The sequence below is a fragment of the Chrysemys picta genome, chromosome 2, assembly GCF_011386835.1.
Source record: "Chrysemys picta bellii isolate R12L10 chromosome 2, ASM1138683v2, whole genome shotgun sequence".
In the NCBI taxonomy this organism is placed as follows: Eukaryota; Metazoa; Chordata; order Testudines; family Emydidae; genus Chrysemys; species Chrysemys picta.
This window is the reverse complement of record NC_088792.1, coordinates 153,589,273-153,612,413: the sequence shown is the minus strand read 5'-3', so window position 1 is coordinate 153,612,413 and position 23,141 is coordinate 153,589,273. Positions and strand designations below refer to the sequence as shown.

Genomic DNA, 23,141 nt, shown 5'->3' with positions numbered 1-23,141 from the left:
GCTGTTTCCCAGGCCCTGAACTTATTTGCAAGTATGTAAACACTGGGAAAGTCATTGGAATGGGATAGGTTTTAGGGCCATATTCCTATGAGGTGTAAAAAGCACAGATTTTCCTACCCTGAGATTTTCCTACCCTACCTACTTCCAGGTCCTCTGGGGAGTATATAATCTGACACATCCCCACTTCAGCCTTATGCTGCCTACAAACAGAAAAAGAGGCATTCTGTCTGGGTCTTCATTAGAGGTGGGCCCAAAGCAAAACCTGGCTCCATACACACTATACTTTGGGAAGTTTAGATCTGGATCCAAAACTTCACAGCTGGCCTCTCTCTCTCTCTCTCTCTCTCTCTCTCTCTCTCTCTGTAAGGGCTAAACCAAATTCATCAATCCGACCTCCAGAAAAATTTGCATTTGCATCTTCCTGACTGCAGGGTGTAACCCCTCCAATGTCCCTGACCAGGACTTTGGAACAACCAAAGAATAGGCTTATCCCGCCACTCCACTCAGAGAATCCATCCCAGATTTCACACGGAGGACAGTGGATGCTGGGACAGGATTTGGGGAGTACAAGAGGGATACCCATGAGGTGCAATAAAGCTCCTAGCTGTACACCTCATGACTGAGTCTCAGTGCTTTCACGGAATGAGTGCCCGGGCACCTGGAACGCACTACAGGGCAGCAAGAGTCTGTTCTGGCTAAGGAAGAAACCCCAGTTTGGGATTTACCAAATTTAACATGGGGTTAATGAAGGTTCCTCAGGGAAGTGTTCTAGCCATGGTGTTTTTGTTAAGTGTGGACAATGCATTCAGCTCCATACAAAACACAAAATCCAGAAGAGCAAGATGTGTAGGGCCCAGGCAGCCAATTCACCCTGGCGGGGTTCAAGTCAACATGCTAACAATAGCAGTGTGAATGTTGCGGCTCGGGGTGGAGCTGGGGCTCTCAGACCCACACGACTCCCCCTGAGCTGCAGCCAGAGTTGCAATGGCCATGTTGCTATTTTTAGCGTGCTAGCTCGAGTCCAGCTAACACAAGTCTGCAGGGGTGGCAGGTTTGTATAATTTTTGGTGGTGCCCAGAATAGGTCCAAGTTCCGCCCTCCCCATGAGGGAGGTTTGGGGTGCGGGAGGGGCGGGGGGATGAGGGCTCTGGCTGGGGATGAGGGGTTTGGGGTGTGGGAGGGGCTATGGGCTAGGGCAGAGGGTTCGGGGTGGGTGAGGGATCTGGCTGGGGGTGCAGGCTCTGGTGTGGGGTGGAGGATGAGTTTGGGGTGCAGACAGGTTGCCCCAGGGCTGGGGCCAGAGAGGAGGACTCACCCTAGCCCTCTCCCCACCGGCAGCAGCGAGCTCCAGGGGACACCCCCCTCCCCCAGGAGGACCCCCCCGCACTACTGTCACTGCACGTGCTCTTAGGGCCCCCTCGCCTCCCTTGTGGTGGGTGACGGGAGGGGGCTGCCATCATGTGTGCGCCTCCTCCCCTCCTCCCTCAGCCTGCCGCCAGTGCCCTTCCCTTTTGTGGCCAGCAGCGGCTGTGAAGGAGCACGGAGAGGAGTGGGAGGGAAGTCGCCCGCTGCCTAGGGCGCAGGCGGGGATGCGCCATGGGAGGCGCATGGGGCAGCAGGCGGGGCCAGAGAAGGGACCTGGCCCCAAACATTGGGAGAGCCTGGCCCCTGTGCCCTGAATATTGCTGGACCACAGCACCAGGGGCCCATATAACTCGTCGCCCCTACAAGTCTGGACACGAGCTGGGAGCCTTGCGGTGTAGACTTACCCTTACAGTCTAACCTCACCCTAATGTAGACTGCGGCAGGGTTTAGCTTGCAAGAGCCATCATAAAGCCCATCTGACTGCTTCTTCCATGCCCAAAATAAAGGCAGCTGTGCCCCTGTGTTGAACTTTGTACAAACAGCCTGGCCTTGGCGAGGCAGGTGACTCTGAAAACCTAGAGTGAGTATTGTTGGGTATGGGAGAATCTAGAGCTGCTAATAATACCAGCAATAGTAATACAGCAACCTGGGCCTAAGGGCCAGATATTCAAAAAAGCTTAACATACCGGGCACTGCTGAGCATGTTTGAAAATCTGGGCCTTACTCAACTGCCTAAATGGGACCAAGCTTAGGGTTACCATATTACAACAATCAAAAAAGAGGACGGGAGGAGCCCTGCACTAGCCCCGCCCCCGTCCTGCCCTAGCCTCGCCCCTGCCCCTTCCACTCCCTCCCACTTCCCGCCACCTCAGAACCCCCAACCCTCCCCCCCCCCCCGGGATCCCTGCCCACCCCCTCCTGGGACCCCTGCCCCTAACTGCCCCCCAGGACTCCACCCCCTATTTATGTACAGGCGTGACTACCTGCCCTTTCCTGGTTACTATACGCGGCCAGTCCGCATCCACATCCAGTAGTTAAAATAAATAAATAAATAAACTAATAATTTAAATTGGAATTTCATCCATTAATAAGTATTTATTTTATAGTTAAAACCATTCTATTGAAGGGCAGATATTAAATAACACTAAATATGTTAATGTTCAAAACAATATTAAAAATTTGAAAATTTAGAGCATGGAAACCAAAATAGCTAAAATTTAGTTTTGGCAAGATACACGGAATGGAAACTCCGGGATCTTTACCTGTCACTGAATATAGCCATCATACCAATAGTGGAATATAAAACAAGTCTACATATACTCTCCTTAAAATTTTTACTTCTGTCCATTCCCAATAATTGTAACAAATCATTATTACCTTCACTCCACTTGCCACGCGCCCCAAGCACAAAACCAAAGAAGTGGATATTTTTACCTCCCGTTAAGTTTTTAATTTCTTCCTCTAACTCAAGATAATAAGCCACCTTCTCACTGTGGGCTTGTTCCAAACTTCCGGCATTATCCTCCCATCGCACTGTAACATCAACCACCACTGCTGTATCTCCTTTTATAAATATAATATCCGGCTTTCTTAACTCACCCTTACTATTTCTCAAATGGGGCTCTATCATTGCCTTCCACCCTAATTTACCAACCTTATCCACAACTGCAGACACTACTCTATTATGCCTTTTTATCCTAGCATTCTTAGTCTTATAACATTGTCCCGAGATATGGGGAACAGTCTCCCGCACTTTACCGCACCATCTACAAAGAGCATTCACACCTCCTCTTCCTCTTGCTAATGTCTCCCTAGTAGGATAAATATTTGCCCTAAGCTGCAATGCTGCGATATACGCTGACTATTTAACTTTACTAGAGTTTCTAAAAATCGAATTACTAATTAAATCATTTTTAAAATATTTTATCCCTATTCCCTGACATCTCAGTTCCGACCATCTTAAAAATTCCTCTTCCCTCCATTTCTTGGGATGAGATGTTACTGCACTAAATGACAATATTTTATCCACAAGATTTTCTCCTGCATATAGATAAGATAGGTCCATCCAATCATCTCTCGAGACAATATGTCTCCTCCATTTACGAATTAACATATTTGGGATTTGCACACTAAACTTAGTGAGAGCTAAACCACCATCCCTACCTCTAGAATAAAATATCCCATCTGTGGTACACTGAGGTAAATGTAAAATCTCTTTAACTATTTTTCTAACTAACACATCAAGATCGTCTAAAAGATTAAAAGGGGGTTCTATTAAAAGAAGATTATAAAATAGCTTCGGTAAGATGTATGTCTGTAAAATTAATATTTTTTGGGCCGGTTTTAATGGGGCCTTAATTAAATTCTCACTCCAATCTTTCAATTTTTCTTTAAGTACCGGTCCCCCTACACCTATCCAGGGATCTATTCTAGCCCCTAAATATTTTTCAAAATCCCCTGGTTGAACATATTCAATCTTCTCTGACCCTATCTGCCAATTATCCTTAGGATTAACTACATAGGTTTTATGTTTAGTTAAAATATGAAAGCCTTTCGTTTTCTTCACATTAACAGAGAGATTAGTATTTTTACAAAACTCCTCTAAGATACCCAAATTTTTGATCATTCCTTTATATGAGCTACTTAAAATTGCCACATCATCGGCAAAAGCCAATGACGTGACACTATTACCCTTAACATAAAAACCACTTCCTTCTACTTCTAATCTAGTTAAAAGGGGATCCATAGCAATATTAAACAAAATTGGGGACAACGGGTCACCCTGCTTGACCCCCCTCCTAATTAAAATAGACTCAGTAGCTTCATCACCCACCCATACCCTAGTTGTGCAATTATCATAAAGGTCCCTAATAATATCTATAAAATGTTCATCTATACCAAATCTTCTCAACCCGGCTATTATATGTCCGTGTCCCACAGAATCAAATGCTTTAGCCAGATCTACGAACACTATTGCAATTTCATTCCCATTTCGTTTAGCCCCTTTAATCAAATTATCTAATATAGCAATATTTTCCTCACACCCAGGGGCGGATATAAACCCTTTTTGTCTACTACATATCTTAACTGTTTCCACCAGTCTTTTTGCTAATATTTTGGTATAGATTCTAATCCAAACTGACCCAATTGTCAATGGTCTCCAAGATGTTAACTTCTTCATTTCCTCCTCATCTTGTGTCTTTGGTATTAAAATCGTTCTATTTTTCTTAAATTCATCTGGTACCTGTCTATTTAGAAACCATATATTAAAATTTTTTGTAAGTATTAAGGAGTCTAAATTAAAAATATCCCACAAATTGCTCACTTTTACTTTATCTGGGCCAGGAGCACTATCTTTTCTTATTTCTGTTAAAGCTATTCTAATCTCATCCACAGAGATCGGACTCATTAATATATCATTATCCGCATTCTCTGTGGATGATGGCCACCCTCTCATATTACCATGTCCAATTGTTCCCAAAATATTTACATAGTATTCCTCAATTTCTTTCATAGGGATAGCACACTTAGCCTTATCTGGCTCTCCCATTATAATGCGAGTCAATCTTCTTCTATCCTTATCAAATAATTGTTGATAGAATTTATACTTAGCTTTCTTTGTAGCATATCTCCTAATTGCATTAAATTGCTTCCTTCTCCCCTCCTTTCTAATCTTCCCTTTTCCTTTATTCCTCAACTCTATTTGACTTTCATTTCTAGGGTCCTGTCCCTCTACTAATGAATAACATAATTTTTCCAACATTGCCCATCCGAGAGCTTTTGTTAAATCCTCCTTTAATAATCCTTCAATTTCCCCTAAACTATTTATTATTTCTCTTCCCTCCCTACTTTGTTTTCCCCGTTTACATATTTTCTCCACTAAATCCACTTCTGGATGTCCTTTTAGTGGGAAAATCCTCTCTCTTGGGGGCGGAATTTCTAATATATTTACTCTAATGTCCTCTACCTCAGTCACTTCCTCCCTATCTCCTGTTACCACTAACTTCTTCTTTGCTAATTCTCGTCTTTTATCTGATATTTGTTTATTCGTTTTGGTCCTCATCTCGCTCTCAATACATTTATTTATATTCCTTTTCCCAATATATTTCCTTTCCAACTGTATAAGCTGCGCAACCTCATCTTTAGTCCATATACGAGATCTAGTCGATCCCTCTTTGATCTTACTTTTAGCATCCATATCTTCTTTTCTTTGCTCATTCCTCACAGCAGGGTGTCTATGTCTACAGTGTTGGCTCAATCCAGATCTAGTATGAAAACCAAGCCCACAGACCGAGCACGTATGGCTCTTCATTGGGGTATCCGCCTTCTTGGGTATGCACTTGGGGTAGTGGCAAGCTATATTATGATATTGAGAAGATTTTCCACATTTACTACATACAACTCGTATGGCTTTACTTTTATGAACCACATTAATGTGTTTGGCCCATTTACCAAATGTTGGTAATATCTGGGGACATATTGGACAATTAAAACTATCAACGGGATACTCTAAATAAAAAACCCCATCCTTCCACGAACTACTTTCTAATATATTTATATTACTACCAATACTGTTAAGATCCTTATTACAATCCCTATTAAAATCAGTACTTGATTCCCTAACATATGGATCATCAAATGTACTTAAATACTTAAAATCTGGATTAAAACTGTCCATAGTTAAATCATTAAAAGTGTCCCTTGTAAAAACCATCGGTAAGATAGATAAAATCTCCTCACCATGATCATCACAAACATTCTCCTCTACCTCCTCTCCATGCTCCACTGGGAGGACTTGATTCTCACTCTCATTCTCATGAGACTTCATTATAGTCCACACCATTTTATCCATTGGTCCAGCGACCCTGATCACACCCCTAATATATTTAACACTGTCAGCCGGGGCATCAAAGCCAACAGCGGGGGCGTTATTAACCCGGTCCAGCGCCAATCCGGTATAAAAATATAAATTACTTTTTTCCATAGCTAAAAGATTTACCCTTCTCAGGGGGAAACTAACCCTTTCCAGGGGGAAACTAACCCGTACCTGGGGGAAACTTACCCTTTCCAGGGGGAAACTAACCCGTGCCTGGGGGAGACTACCCTTACCAGGGGGAATCTAACCCTTACCAGGGGGAGTCAACCCGTACCTGGGGGAGGCTACCCTTACCAGGGGGGCATCCATGTGGCACCATATGGGGCTGCCCAACCCCATCCCACACCCCACTGAATGTGGGATGTGGGTTCGTCCTCCGCAATCCGCCTGGCTATCCAAGCCAGTTACCGACTCTCACCACGAGGAGGTAGCGGTTGGACTTGCAATCCAGAGGCTTTCCTCAAAGAGGGGTCCCAAACAGCATAATGTCGAGCTCTAACGGGCGTGTGAGAAAAGGCTCAGATCTTGGTAGGGGTTGCCCCTATTGACCGGGCTCACGCCCACCCCCACCTCACCGATAACCCATTCTCTCACTACCCTCAGGCAATGTTTCCGTCCAAGCCCGACAGCTGAGAGGGTCCAGAGACGCATGGAGAGCCATTAAGAGAGCCTCCCTGCTCCTTGTCCCCTGACTGCCCCCTCCTGAGACCTTCCCCCATCCTAACTGGCCCCCTAGGACCCTACCCCCTACCTGTCCCCTGACTGCCCCAACCCTTATCCACACCCCCAGACAGACACCAGGGACTCCCATGCCCCATCCAACCACTCCCCACCCCCTGACAGCCCCCCCCCAGAACTCCCGACCAATCTAAACCCCTCTGCTCCCTGTCCCCTGACTGCTCCGATCCCTCTGCCCACTCCTGCCCCCTGACAGCCCCCCAGAACTCCCCCCCACTCCTTGTCCCCTAACTGCCCCCTCCTGAGACCCTCCTCCACCTGTACTCTGACTGCCCAAAACCTTACACCCCCAACCCCCAGACAGCCCCCCCCCGAACTCCTGATCCATCCAACCGTCCCCCCTGCTCCCTGTCTCTTGACTACCCCCTCCAGAACCTCCCTGCCGCTTCTCTGACTCCCTGGCACCCTTACCGTGCCGCTCAGAACAGAGTGCTGCAGAGCAGCGCGCTCGGCAGCAGCGGGAGGGGAGCAGGGGTCGGAGCTCCAGACTGCCGGAGGCCCGAGGCGAACGGCCAGCCGTCGATCTGCGAATGCAGAGAGGGGGAGGGAGGGAGAGAGAGGAGGGGAGTGAGCTCAGCTGCAGGGGAGAGGAGGGGGAAGTGGAGGAGGGGCTCTGGCTGCCGGAGCCCCGTGCGAGTGGCACGATCCGGCCGGCTGCCCTGTCAGCTGCGCGCGCTCTGCATGGGGGGAAATCCGGACATTTACAAATTCCCCCCAACGCTATTTTTAACTCAAAAAAGCCGGACATGTCCGGCAGAATCTGGATGAATGGTAACCCTAACCAAGCTCCATCCCCACACATTCAAAAAATTGGTAACTTCCTGGGCTGAGTAACTGATTTAAAGGATCGTCAAAGTTGCCAGGACAACGTTGTCTCACTGTTAAAGATCTGTACCTACTAGGTTACCTACTGATCACCATTGAAGGCTTTACTGTAATAATTAAAACCAAACTTCCCTCCCCCCCGTAAAATGCAGATTCAGGGCTGAATTTGAACTGAACTGCAGGGTATAAAATCCGTGAATAACCCGGAACATTTTAAACAAACATTTTAGGAATTTATGTCAAATTGCATCAGTCAGAAAAAAACATAAAACAAAAAGAAACTCAGGAAAAAAAATAGAAACGGTTCATTTTGACATTTTCCACATGAAAATTTCAATTTTTCAAATCAAAATGACTTTTGGCTAAGAAACATCTTAGGCCCATCCAAAACAATTATTTTTCCTTCTGATTATTTGGTTCCATCAGTGAACTGAAAAATCAGGCAGTCATTCTCACTGCTCTAGTAGTATGCTTTGCTGTTTTATAGCACTTTTCACCTGAGGCTCTCCAAACATTTAACAAATACTGGACTAAATCCTAAATGCTGGACTAGCATAACTAGAGACTTGTCTACATGATGGGGTAATGTGCTGTATGCAAGGGGGGGACCCAACCCCGCCTGCTACTCTGGGTCCCGACCCAAGGACCCTATAGCAGCAGCCTCTCTCTGCCCTCCTTCTCTCCCCTTGTCTGCCTATCGTCCCTGGGCCACTTCCCCTTGGCCCTTGCACCTTCTTGGCCCTTTCTGGCAGGGGCCTGCAGCCTAGCAGGTAACAGGCCAGAGCTCACCCTCCATTCCCCTGAGCCTGTCCAGCACTGCTCTATCTCAGGTACCATCCCTGGGAGCCAGTCCTCCTCCCTGGCTTGGCAGGGAGAGACTCCCCCCTGCTCTATTGGGCAGCGCCTTATATCTGGGCTGCCCCAGCGGCTGCCTCCTGTCTGGCTCCTAACAAGCCTTGCCCTAATTAGCTGCAGGTTTCCACGGCCTCCCTGGCTGCTTCTGCCCCATCCCCTGCTGGCGTGGGCCACCTGCACTCCTACACTGGCTCAGTGTGCAGCATGTCAGTGTGCTTCAGAAATCAGACTCCAGGGAGCGTATTACCCCTGTGTGGACAGGCCTTCAGAGGAGTGTTCCATTAGTTAGCTACTCCTCACAACCACCTTGCATGGCAGGGTAAATCTAAAATCCCCATTTTACAGATTGAGAATGTGAGGTACAAAGAGGTTAAGTAACTTGTCCCAGTGAAAAGCAGGGCTGGGAAGAGAAGCCAGGAGTCCAGGCTCTCAGTGCATTAGCATGTGGCATGGGAAGCTCAAGCTGGCATTCAGTTCACGTAACAGTGCTCTGTGCAGGTCTTTGTTTTGCTTTCCAATGAGAGTGGACATCTCAGTGGCTCACACCCAAGTAGGATGACCAGACAGCAAATGTGAAAAATCGGGACGGGAGTGGGAGGGCTAATAAGAGCCTATATAAGAAAAAGACCCCAAAATCGGGACTGTCCCTATAAAATCGGGACGTCTGGTCACCCTACATTCAAGTGATGCTATAGCACCTGGAAGAGCAATTGAAGGCCTTGTCCATACCAGGCCACTGGTATAGCTGTACTGGTGTCAGACTGCACTCGTGCAAATCGTGTCAACACACAGGGTTTGCATTGCTGGCTAAAAACCTATGCATTCATTTAGATCCATCCCAGCACGGCAATGCCTGTTAGGAGATGGTAGATTAGTAGATTGTACAGAGCGAGGAGATACTGCTGCTGTTACCACTGGGGTATCTCTGCTGTTGCTGCCGCATTAGCTACCTTTGCCTCTGAAATAAGACACACAATGACTATCTAGAGAAATGGGAAGGGTTGTAAAGAGGTCATTAGTCAAGGAGGCCAGAGCTCATGGTCCAGTAATGGGCTTGCTCTGCAACAAGGAAAATTCAAGTTTAATATTAAAGAGGAGTAATAGAATATCAGTGTTGGAAGGGACCTCAGGAGGTCATCTAGTCCAACCCCCTGCTCAAAGCAGGACCAATCACCAACTAAATCATCCCAGCCAGGGCTTTGTCAAGCCTGACCTTAAAAACCTCTAAGGAAGGAGATTCCACCACTTCCCTGGGTAACCCATTCCAGTGCTTCACCACCCTCCTAGTGAAAAAGTTTTTCCTAATATCCAACCTAAACCTCCCTCACTGCAATTTGACACCATTGCTCCTTGTTCTGTCATCTGGTATCACTGAGCTTCCTAACTATTAGAGAATGGACCAATCTGCTGAGGGAGGTATGAGGAATCACCGTTACTGGAGATATGACAGCTACAGTACCACAGATGGGCTTGGGATATAATGATGAAAATGATGAGCCTGATTATTTAGTGCCTGCTGCCTCGTGCAGTCCTTTGTGCCTGTGCAAAGTGAGTATAACGTTTATTAAAATTTGCAGTACAATGGGGTCTAGAGACTGCAATTGAGGTCAGGACCCCAGAGCGGTAGGTGCTGTTATACATGTAGTATGAGACAGTCCCTAAGTTATACTCCAAATGGACAAGACCGACAAAGGGTGGACGAAAGCAAGTATCATTATCCCCATTGTATAGATGGGGAGCTGAGGAACAGCGAGGTTAAAGTGACTTGCCCCATGTCATTTAGGGAAACTGTGGCAGAGCCAGGAATCTCCTGAGTCCCAGTCCAGTGCCTTAACCATAAGACCATCCCCTTCACTTCCATTGTACCACGCCTGAGACCGGAGCATTCTGATGTAGTAGCACTCTGCACGCAGGATGACCCAAGAGTTAGTCTGAGTGTTGCACCAACCCCTTCAATCTACACAGAACCTCTCACCCAGGCTTGAGGGTGCTTTCACATCAGGCTAGCAGGCATGGCTGAGATTATAGGCTACAGCTTGGGTGTTAGTTCAGCCCAGGCTGGCAACCTGCCTACTTTGCAGTGAGAACTCAGGTTCATCCAGCCCAGGTGCTTAGTCTGCCAAGCCTATCCCTGCTCCATTTCAGCGACACTTGGACAGCATTGGAACAGAGACATGCCATTCAAGAAACCCTTTCCCTGTGCTGCAGTTGGCCAGAAGCGGATATACCTGCCTTCTGGTGTGGTGTGATGTCAGTAAGACCCACACGAGCATTACCGTAGGAAGAACAGACAAGACAATACTATACAAATGAGGTCATAGGGTGGCCCACTTCAATGCACTACTAAAAACCACAGGATGTCTTGCTAGAAATCTGGCCCGGCACATGGGCCAGCACAGAACCATGGTGGATGCAGCCACATGGGTCTGGTTTGGGTAGATGTTTGTAGCGGGGACACTCCACTCACGCTAAACTACCCCAGGCTAACTCTGCAGTGAATACTTGTGCATAGACAGCACCTTTCGTCCCGCTTATTTGACATGTTATGGTAGCCTCCTGGATGACGCTTTTCATCAGAACGGAGCTGTCAGCCAAGAGCTCGCACTTGTCTGATTGCTGTGCGCGGGAGCGTGGCTTGTAGTACAACAGAGATGGAATGGTTTCAAGTTTGCCCAGTCCTTGTTTAACACGTTAGAAGCGGGTTGTGGTTTTGCAAAACAAACATTTGCAGAACGGCCTCTGCATTAGTGGTGCTGTGCTCTCAAGACAGCAACATTCAATTTAATGAAGTCAGATTTTCACTCCATCCAGCCCTCTTGCTGTGCATCATCCTCTAAAAATCCTAACCCACTGAGTAGTTAACATCCCCTGTGTGGCATGAAGGGATGTGATCAGGGAACAGGAATGCCCCTGTAAATTAGCAGGTGTTTTGTTAACATGTTCTGAACCTTTCTCATGGGGCTTGAACAACAGGGATGTGTTAGCAACAGAGTTTTGAATAGTTCTAACTGCTGAGGTTCTGATCAGGAAACACCCGTTTTGATCATGCTTGTTGAGGCTGTGGTCTCAGGGTGTGTCTACACTGCATCTCAGAGCCTGAGTCAATTGGCTTGGGCTGCAGGGCTAAAAGCGCAGGTGTACCCCCAAGTTTCACCTCACTTAAAAACATTTGGACTCAGGCTGGAGCCAGGTTTCTGAGACTCGGCACTGCGGGTTTATCTTTGCACAGTAGATATACTGTAAAGGAGTCTGGAATTCAAATCCCATTGAAAGACTAACTCAGGTCCCTTCTGAAAAGCCTACCCTAAATCCAGATCCATATATTGGGGAATGTCCCATATCAACATATGCACAGGAACAAGAACCCTGATTCTGTACTGCGTCACACCTGGAGGAGTTCTTTGCACTCATGCAAAGTGAGTGTGAAACATAATTGGACCGGTAGCATTGTGCAGCCACTCCACACAGGTGCATGTGACTAGATGAGTCGAAAGAGGCAGGCTTCTGTCTTGCAATGACAGAGTGGGCTCTTCTTCTGGAGGTGTTTTAATGGCAAAGTGGGGGAGCTGGGCTGTATTTAACCCTCACTGGCAGTCCCCTAAACTGAAACGCTCCCTAAAGGTGCTAGACTTAGGGATGCGTGGGGAGCTGCAGCACCCCCTGGCTTGAAGTGGTTTCCATCATACACAGGGTTTACAGTTTGGTTAGATGGCTCTCAGCACCCCCACTGTATAAATTGCTCCAGCGCCCCTGACACTCCCTGACCACAGAAGTAACCACAAAGCACTTTCAGAAGTCTGCACATAACTCATTTCTTTGGCTCAGACTTCCCTCAATAATTTCTCCACCACAAGGTGCACCATCACAAGCCCACAGCACACACTTGCATGTGCACAACGCACACGCCTAACACATGCACATGTATGCACATATAGACATAGGATGTGCCTGCTCACCATGTGCACAGATGGAAGCAAGCAGATAAACAGAAAACAAATCAAGCTGGAAAGGAAGAGAGAGAGTCATTATTATTTTTACTTGTAAACGGGAACCGCTCAAATGGTAGTGGGGACCATACCAGTAGATAGGTGGACAGAGCAACTGAGCAGCTCTGAAAAGGTGTGAAAGTCTTTAACCTTGCAGACATTAACCTCTTGGAACAGCCTACTGTGGCCTTGGCCAATGTACCGGACTGGGCTTCAGTAGACCTAGGTTCTATCCCTGGTTCTGCTCCTTGGTGACCTGGGGTAAGTCACTTCACCCCAGTGTGCCTCAGTTTCCCCATTTGTAAAATAGGGATAACAATACTGACCTCCTTTCTAAAAGGCACTAGACGAGACGTAGATTTTATGATTACTGTTGCATAAAGGGCAAGAACATTCATGCCAACAGGAAATGACTTTTGAAATGTGACTGATGATTCAGAGGGCCTGAGTCCTAGGTCACTCACAGCAACTTTACTTTGTTGACGTCAGTGTACTTATTTCCCATTTATGCTGATGAGGAGAGAGGAGAATCACACCCAGAGAGTCAAATGGCTACCACAAGCAGGGAACAGTAAAACAGAGTTGCACTGTATATTTACGGTATCGTCCACGCACATAACGACAATACAATCTGACCTGCGATGCTGAGAGTGTGATGCACAGCTATTTCGGTGCCCGGATGACTGTCCCATAGATGAAAATAAAAGGAACAGTGATACCTTTCCTCTTTAGGAAACAATCTCCCCGGATCGGTATTCAACATGGCTGTACCTCCTAGAGGGACCCATCAGGATCTCTTTGTGCCAGGAACCTCTTTACCATGCAATAAAAGACAGCCCAGGCCCCGAAGAGTTTGCAATCTCACTGGCCTTTCAGATGTTACGTGTTGTGTGAGCTGTTCAAAAGGCAGATGGCACCTTTAGAAGTGTCACCCAGAATAAATAGTTTAAAATAGTGGCTCTAAACCTTTCCGGACTACTGTACCCCTTTCAGGAGTCTGATTTGTCTTGCGTACCCCCAAGTTTCACTTCACTTAAAAACTACTTGCTTATAAAATCAGACCTAAAAGTACAAAAAAGTGTCACAGCCACACTATTACTGAAAAAAATGGCTGACTTTCTCATTTTTATCATATAATTATAAAATAAATCAATTGGAATATAAATATTATACTTACATTTGAGTGTATGGTATAGAGAGTGATATAAACAAGTCGTTGTCTGTATGAAATTTTAGTTTGTACTGACTTCACTTGTGCTTTTATGTAGCCTGTTGTAAAACTAGGCAAATATCAAGATGAGTTGAGGTATCCTAGGGTAGACCGCTGTGTATCTCCAGGGGTATGTGTACCTCTGGTTGAGAGCCACTGCTTTAAAACACATTTTGAAAGTTCCCCCATCACTGCTGTGTCTTTTTTTTGGACGGGTCTAAATGAAACAGTCCCATATAGAAGCTAATTATTCTCTTCTCTCATTTGTGAGACAGTAACTCCCACGCAGGAAAAAGGAAGCATATTTTGACAGATACTGCAGCCACTTCCTTTAAAAGCCTCTAGCCCGTTGGCTTTACGCAGGCAGAGGGGACAGATAGCTGCTTCTGATTGCCTCAGAGCAGTTGATTTTAGGTTTTACTTAACTCCATCTGAAGAGACCCACTTTCCATGCTACGGTGGGCTTTCCCCTAATGGGACAGCCTTGACAATCTCTACCTGGGAGCTTCTTTGAATCCCATGTCCCTCTGTCAGTATGTATCTGTCTTCCTCTCTCCAGCTCGTTCCAGGAGCGTGATGACCAGTGATCCCATGGCGGCCTGCAACTGGGCAGCCTCCCCCAACCTGCTGGAGCGGCCCCTGAAGATCGGCTGGCTGAAGAAGCAGCGCTCCATCGTCAAGAACTGGCAGCAGCGGTACTTTGTACTGAGGGGCCAGCAGCTGTGTTACTACAAGGACGAGGAAGATGCCAAGCCCCAGGTACAGTGAGCCAGCACTTTGTATCCTAGGTCTAGGAAGGGTCCTGAAGGGAGGCATAGGGGAGATGTTTTTTGGCAGGGAGGATGTAGCACAGAGGTAAGCCCCTGGATATCCTGCCCCCTGCCATACTGATATTACTATTTATTATTACTTGTCTTTCCATAGCACTGAGGAGTCCCACTCATGGACCAAGACTCCATTGTATTAGGCACTGTACGAACACAGAAGGGGTCCCTGCCCCAAGCCACTTACAAGCTACATATAAGAGTTTGGATACGTATAAGTGGTGGATACAGACAGACCAATGGTAACAATGAGACAGTATTGGTCAGTGTAACAGGCAGTGGTCTCAGCACACCGGCGTGCTAACCGCTATCGAGTGTTTTCTAGGCCTTGTGGCAAAGGAGAGCTTTAAGGAGGGTTCGGAAAAGGTGGACGAATTCATTTTGAAGCTGTTTAAGGGAAGTTTATCCCAAGTGTGAAGGGCAGGATGCGAGAAAGCACAAAGCTGCTTGTTTGAAAATGTAAGAAGTAGACGATAGAGGCTGGCACGGTGGGCTGAGCTGAGGTGGGAGTCGACATTTTGATAGTGACTGAGAGATGATGGGGGGGGGGTGGTAGTGGTGATGGTGGGCCGTGAAGGGCCTGGAAGTGAAGACAAGCAGCTTGTGTTTGAGGTGATAAAGAAGAGGGAGGCAGCGATGGCTGATGTTGTCCACGCAACAGACTAGGAGAATGATCTTTGCATCAGCATTCTGAATGGATAGGAGAGAGTAGGGTGGCCAGATGTCCTGATTTTATAGGGACAATCCCGATTTTTGGGTCTTTTTCTTATATAGGCTCCTATTTCCCCCCCCCCCATCCTGATTTTTCACACTTGCTATCTGGTCACCCTAGGAGAGAGGCAAGAATGCATTTGTCAAGGCCAGTGAGAAGGACAGTGCAGTGACGGAGACGTGGCATGATGAGAGCTTGAACAAGAGTCTTAGTGGAGTGGATGGATAGGAAAGGCCATGTCTTAGAGACGTGATGTGGGAAGAATTGGCAAGATTTAGACATAGCCTGCTGGGGAGGTTCTAGAGAGAGGTTGGAGTCGAAGCTGATGCCCAGGTTATGGTCCTGAGTAACATAGGATGGTGGAGTTGTTCACAGTGATTGAGAAAGGAGATGGGGAAGATTAAGAACAGTTTTAGCACTTGAGCTGACAGCTAGAGATCTGGGAAGAGAAAGCCTCTCTAATGTTGGGTTCCAGGTCCTGCCTTTGGGTTGTTCTGCTCCAGGGTTTAAGTTCAGGCCAAGCCTTGATGTAGAACTCTGTTCTCTTTGGCTATGAAATAGGGAGTGGGGGCAGGACCTAAGTAGATGTGCAGTGAGGCAGAATGAATTATGCAGCTTTGTAGGGAATGTATGGGGCCCATTTACAAGCTTCCAGAGCTACTGGCACCCTGAGGTGGCCACCACCACAGCTGTGTGCCTGGTCACCCAAGAGGGCTGGAGGGAATAAGGTGAAGAATGAAAGGGCAAGAAATAGAGCTTCCAAAAAAACCTCAGGGCAAAATGTAGTCTGAATTTTGCAGAGCAGGGATGACCCTTTGGGAAGGGGCTCCTTTGTGATAACACCGTGTAATCTGATGCATTCCGAGGCCAGGATATTTGCTCTTCAGAAATATATTCTTTAGTAGATCTGACTTCTACTGATTTCTGTGGGCTCCAGCTCCCTAAGGGTTTATTGCCATAGTCACAAAATAGGAGGGAAGCTCAGAAGGCCTTTGTTCATGCCCTGCCACTTATCTAGCATCCCTTTCCACCTCCTCACCCTCCTCCCTCCCTGCCACATAATTTGCAACACAGCTGAACGCACAAGAGGTGTTAACAACAGCTAACATTTCAAACCACCTTTAAAAAGCCAAGGCCATGTTTGGACAGCTCACGATTCACTTGTGTGGCCACATGCGGGGGTGGGGAGATTTCCTGCTGGTCCATTTAGGTTCAGCTCCCTTGACTTCAAAGGTTTCATCTGCTACTGCTGCTGGTATATAGGGGAACAGCTCCAGTGACTTAGAAGTAATTTCACCCACAGCTGCAGGATCTTTCTTTTAAAGGAGCTGCCTGACTCTTCCAAGCTGGGTCTCTGAACCTGCTTAAATCCCCTCTGAATGACACAAAAATGGAACATCACAAACTCCCAGGGTAGTAAAGCAGGTACATGGCCCTGCCTCCTTCTATAGCTCCGTGTCTCCTTGTGGGAAGGAAGATTAATAATGCAGAGCAGTGGTGCGCAAACTTATTATACAGGAGGGCCTAAGCACAATCTCAAGTGGGCCAAACAGATTTTAAATCTTATTAAACTATGAATAGTCACCTATACTGATTTATATTTTAAAGTTCAGCTTGTTTTGTGTGTATTTAGATAGGTTGTTTCTATGTACAGTATTGTCTATTTACATACTTGTATAAACGAAACTGATGTAAACATAATAACAAAATGCTAATAAATTGGCCATTAGTATAGTGTGTTGAAGCAGGCCACAGGTCTTATGAAATGCTATGATGGGCCATGTATGGCATGCCGGTCAAAGAGTGGCCCTCCCGATGGAGAGGACCAGCCCCTCTCTGCATGGTACCTTGTCTTCCATCCCAATGGATATACAAGGTGTTTTTATCAGTCAGCTTTTAACATCCAGACTGCCTTTAACTCAGCTGCTGTCTCCAAAACATAAACATAATCCCTGGTTTAATATGATATGATATCATCCCCATGATAGTGGCTGATCCACATACAAGTAGAGCTGGTAAAAAAAATTATATTTATATTTTGTGGAGGAAATTAAAAAAAATTTTTTTTTTCCCTTTTCCATTTTGGACAAAATGTCCTGCAATTTTTCTTGTTTTTTAACTGACTTTTTTTGTTTCTGAAAACCATTTATCACTCAACTAAAAATTAAGCATTTTTACCCCAAACTGATTTTTTTCATGGGTCCTCCTCCCCCAAATCAAAACAAAAAAACACTCTGCTTTTTTTGTAGGAAATGTCAATGAAAATTACATCAAAACCAAAAAATTGTGGAAAATGTAAAGCCATTTTTTTGTTGAAATTCCTTTGATGACGACAAAATTCCTGTTAACTCTAGATATGCGTCTACTACTGCTTCTAGCTAGAACACGGAGACTGGCAGAGCTACCCAGGGGACGTAGAGATCTACTCCCATTAATGTCAAAGGGAACTATGCATCCGTATTTCTGTTGAGAACCTCGGCCTGCAGCAGTAGAAGTTCACTATTAATTATTATTATTATTATTGGTATTACCATAGCAACTTGGTTCATTCTTTTAGCACTGCCAAGATGCTGGGTGCAACCCCCACATGTGGCCTGAGCAAAGTGGGCTACATAAACATGTAATTAGCTAGAGCCCTGTCTGTTTCCATCCATGGCACCACCTCCTACTCCCCTCTGCAGCCCTATTCTGAGACATTGCTTGTGCTGACTCATGCAGTTATGTCTGCCAGCCTGGGTCCACATCCCTTTTTAGGTTGGACATGTGATCTGATGACGTGGAAGCAAAAGTCATAAGCCTGATGATCTTGGTGATACTGACTGATCTAACTGTTGTAGCCTTTATCGTAATGGAATGTAACCTGCTCAGTCAGTTTGAAAGTGGTGCTTCCCTAAAATCCACGGTGAGAGTATCCAGGCTAAAGAAGATGTTCCTCAAACCTTCTCACCTTGTGGCCAGCCGAAGGGATATTCTTCTTAAATAACTGGCTAGATGGTGGTACTGCTGAGAAGGATCTGGGGGATTACAATGGATCACAAACTGAATGAGAGTCAACAATGTGGTGCAGCTGCAAAAAAAAACCAAAAAAAAAGGCTAATGTCAATCTGGGATATATTAACAGGAGTGTTGTATGTAAGACACAGAAGGTAATTGTCATGCTCTCCTAGGCACTGGCGAGACCTCAGCTGGAGTGACGTGTCCATTTCTAGGCACCACACTTTAAGGAAGATGTGGACAAATCGGGGAGAGTCCAGAGGACAGCAACAAAAATGATGAAGGTTTAAACCTGACCTATGAGGAAAAGTTAAAAAAAACTGAGCCTGTTCAGTCTTGAGCAATAACACTGAGGAGGGGACTTGTTAACAGTCTTCAAATATGTTTAGGGCTGTTACAAAGAGGGTGGTGATCAATTGTTTTCCATGTCCACCGCAGGTAGGGCAAGAAGTAATGGGCTTCATCTGAAGTAAGGGAGGTTTAGGTTAGATACTAGAGAAAACTTTCTAACTATGAGGGTAGTTAAGATCTGGAACAGGCTTCTGAGGGAGGTTGTGGAGTCCCCATCATTGGAGTTTTTTTAAGAACATGTTGCACAAACACCTGTCAGGGATGGTCTAGGTTTACGTAGTCCTGCTACAGTGCAGGCAGCTGGACCCTGACGACTTCTGGAGGTCCCTTCCAGCCCAAAATTGCTATGATTCGATCCTTCATTACCAACATGGTCCAAAGAGGAGGGTTTTATTTTTAAATGGCTGATTCAAGGCTATTGCTGTCTTTGTTTCTAGGGCTGCCTATTTCTGCAGGGAAGCACTATCAAGGAGGCAGTCAGCAACCCAGAGGAAGCGGGGAAGTTTATCTTTGAAATCATTCCGGGTGAGCACCATGACACAACACAGAGATCTCCCGTCTCCTTCTTGTCTCTAAAGGCTAGACATCCCATGCTTACGGCTTAATATGGTGCCCCAGCTGTAGATCCACCAAGCATGGGGGAGACTCACTGGGAGAGCTGCTTGAAAAAATTTTGATGGAACGGTTTTCTGTGAGAAAATGAAGTTTTGTTGACATCTAGATGTTTTCTGGAAACAATCGATTGTGGCAAAAATGTTGATGGGAAAAGTATCAAAATGAATGGTTTTGGCTTTCTCAGTAAAATGTTTTATTTCAATGTTCTCATTTCATTTGACTTCCTGTTGAATTTTATATTGTCTATATAATAAGATTCCAGGATTGTCACTCTGTGTGCATTACTCTGAAGCCTAGAATGTCTGTTGACTCTGTGTGAAATAATGGAAATTGCTACAAACATGGTCGAGAGGTCTTTTTGTTCAGAATATGAACAGGTTCAACCATCACTGGGATTCGCAGTTTACCACCTTCCAGTTTTTAAGTTCTCAGCCATTTGATATTACAAACTACATCCATGCGATAGCATAGGCTTTCAGCTGCTAACAGTCTAATATTATTTTCAATCTTATATTTTATTGATATATGTAATATTTTATATTATATAATGGTTCAACATTATCAAAACAAAATGCTTCCAAATCTAAATTTTTCAGAATTCCCATTTTGCGAGAAATTTCATCATTTTCAATTTGTTTCTGATTCAGAACAAAAACAAAATTTGAAATGTCAGGAAATGACAGACATCCCACAGTGAGTAGAGCTGGCTGGAAAATGGATAGAACTCCAGTGTCCTGACAAGTGCCCAATTTGGGTCTAATTAAAAATGACTAATTTCAACTGGCCATGTGTTCTTCACTCAGTCTTAAACTGATAAAGAACTGCCACATTCCACTCCCGAGTTGGCTGCTTTTCACTGGTGGCTAAGGGACTCCTGTACAGTCTATATGGGGCCTGATTGTCCTCTTATTTACACCAGGGTAAACCAGGAGTATCTCCGCTAAAGTTGCTGGAATGACATTGTTGGCGGGTGGTGGGGAGGGGAAGAGAATCAGGCTCCAAATTTGTAAGTCACTCTGGAAAATACTTTGGGAGAAGGTACCAGGTAAATGCACCGAGCAAAGCGTTCAGAGAAAACAGGATAACTATTCATTCCGCCGTGATGTTCATTTTCTGTTAGTTCATTTCCTTGGTGGAAAGCTTTAGAGATGGTGTAAACAACACGTCTCCCTGAGACACCACCTCATTTTACAGCTAGATCGAGATGAATGGGATAATGGGTTTTTTGGGCCCATAGCACTTAGCTAAGAAATCAATAAGGGCATGTGTCTTTGTTCCACCCCCAACTCCCTTTACGAGTAATTGTTTTTGCAGGGGTCTCGGGAGACCAGAATCGAACAGGACAAGACTCCTATGTACTGATGGCCAACTCCCAGTCCGAGATGGATGAGTGGGTTAAGTCGATCCGAAGAGTGGTGGGATCTCCATCAGGAGGTAAAGGGGAGCTGCAATGGCCCTGGGGGTGGCTTTTCAATAACATCTTATGCTTCTATAGCATAGATTAGGGGTATGGAATGGCTGCCATATGAGGAGAGATTAATAAGACTGGGACTTTTCAGCTTGGAAGAGAGACAACTAAGGGAGGATATGATAGAGTCTATAAAATCATGACTGGTGTGGAGAAAGTAAATAAGGGAGTGTTATTTACTCTGTCTCATAAACACAAGAACTAGTGATTACCAAATGAAATTAATAGGCAGCAGGTTTAACATGAACAAAAGGAAGTATTTTTTCCACACAGTGCACAGTCAACCTGTGGAACTCCTTGCCAGAGGATGTTGTGAAGGCCAAGACTAACAGGGTTCAAAAAAAGAATTAGATAAGTTCATGGAGGATAGGTCCATCAATGGCTATTAGCCAGGATGGGCAGGGATGGTGTCCCTAGTCTCTGCCAGAAGCTGGGAATGTATCACTTGATGATGACCTGTTCTGTGCATTCCTTCTGGGGCACCTGGCATTGGCCACTCTCAGAAGACGGGATACTGGGCTAGATGGACCTTTGGTCTGACCCAGTATGGCCATTCTTATGTTCTTAACTTTCACCCAAGGAAATCAAAGCGCTTTACATATGCTAATTAAACCTTTCAACATAGCTGCCATGTTGGTAAGTTGTTGTAATGGGAGCATGGAAGGGTTATGTGTGATTTATTTATATATTATTATTTATTTGTATTGTGCAAGAGCTGAGGATCCCTGCTCATGGATCAGGACCTCACTGTGCCAGGCGCTGTACAAACAGAGGAAAAAGGTGGTCCCTGCCCCAAAGAGCTTGCATTTTAAGTAAATAGCAGCCCAAAAGTAAGTGGGGCACTATGGACCTGATCCAGTGTCCCTTGGAAAGAGACTCCCATTGACATCAGTAGGCATCCAGCCCTAGACCAACTTCTAGCCAGAGCTATCAGTGAGTCAGTGGAAGAGCCAAGAATAGAACTCAGGAAATCCAGATACAGATTCCCTTGCTCTAACTTCTAGACCACACTGCCTCCCTTTGTCTCATAGCCATCTCGCCCATTCTCAGCAGAGTCACAAGGTTTGTCTTTGTAACTTGGGCACCCTGGTCATCTCCCCTCCCCCTGCTGGGTGCAGGAGAGAGTTATAGCATCCGGCTCCCCACAGCCCAGCACCTTGTGCAGCTATTTATGCTTGTGCAAAGGGGGAGGAAGGGGAGACTAGCCAATTAGAAAGGAGTGTTCTGTAAATTTGTCATTGTTGTAGCTACACCCAGAGGCAACGGGAGTATCGACCTCATCCAGCTATCTTAAGGATTTCCAGGAGTGCCCATCACTGTGGTATCTGACCATGACAGTGCTTTATAATACTAACTAGACATTTTAAAAAAAAAGTTAATATTTTGCTCATGATCTTACAGCATTATTGACATTCCCCGCAAGTGACATTGTAACAGCCCTGGGGTAAAGCCTACAACAGAGGAACCTTCTGTGGTGGGCTCAGACTGACGGGCTTTGCAATCAAGAATGATTCGTCTTCAGAATTAGTTGTAGTTCATATAGGAGTGAACTGAGTATTTTATATAAAAATATATGAGAGAGAGAGAGAGAGAGAGAGAGAGCGCATGGTCCAATGGACAGAGCACTGGATTAGACATGGGTTGTGTTTCTGACTGACCTGGACAATTCTCTCCTCCTCTGTTTCCCCATTCCTCTTTTTGTCCATCTTGTATATTTAAGCTCTAAGCTCTTTGGGCAGGGACTGTCTCTCACTATGTGACTGTACAGCTCCTAGCACAACAGAGCCCTGATCTCAGTTGGGGCCTTTCAGTGCTACTGTGATTCAAATAATAACTATACCCAGATGAAGACCTGATGTTAGTGGTTGGCATTGATTAGAGCAGCTTTATTCTAGCCAAGCCGCTCACTCTGCTGTAGGTCAGGTTAATGTTTAAAAGCCAGTTTTTCTAAGTGCTCTAAACCCCCCTCTGATTGTTTGGAAAGTTGCAGTACCATCCGGGGTTCAAATCTAGGGTCATTTGAGCAAGGGATTTCCAAGATCAGCCCCCTAAAAAGTCACATGATGGCAAATAAAGACTCCAGGCCTGCTGCTCTTTTACACCAAGGAATTGCGCTGGCAGGGTGAAGTGAGCGTAGAGGGGCCTCCCCATAAATGAGGATCCAGGCCTCTTTTCAGTGATGTTGACCCATGCCATGGTATCAATTAACTTGGGGGTTAAGGGATTTTTTTTTTTTTTTAATATGGAGATATACCTATCTCATAGAACTGGAAGGGGACCTTGAAAAAGTCATTGAGTCAAGTCCAGTCCCCTGCCTTCACT

General features: G+C 45.7%; 1 protein-coding gene across 1 annotated transcript in view; it reads left to right on the top strand.

Annotated features, from left to right (window-relative positions):
* The window catches only part of ARHGAP25 (Rho GTPase activating protein 25), a 57,595-nt gene that overhangs the window by 11,086 nt on the left and 23,368 nt on the right, over nucleotides 1-23,141 (top strand). The window contains exons 2-4 of the mRNA XM_008168673.4: nucleotides 14,415-14,614; nucleotides 19,174-19,261; nucleotides 20,666-20,785. Of these exons, the coding sequence (XP_008166895.4) occupies nucleotides 14,415-14,614; nucleotides 19,174-19,261; nucleotides 20,666-20,785 (408 nt within the window). The remainder of the gene's footprint in view (nucleotides 1-14,414; nucleotides 14,615-19,173; nucleotides 19,262-20,665; nucleotides 20,786-23,141) is intronic.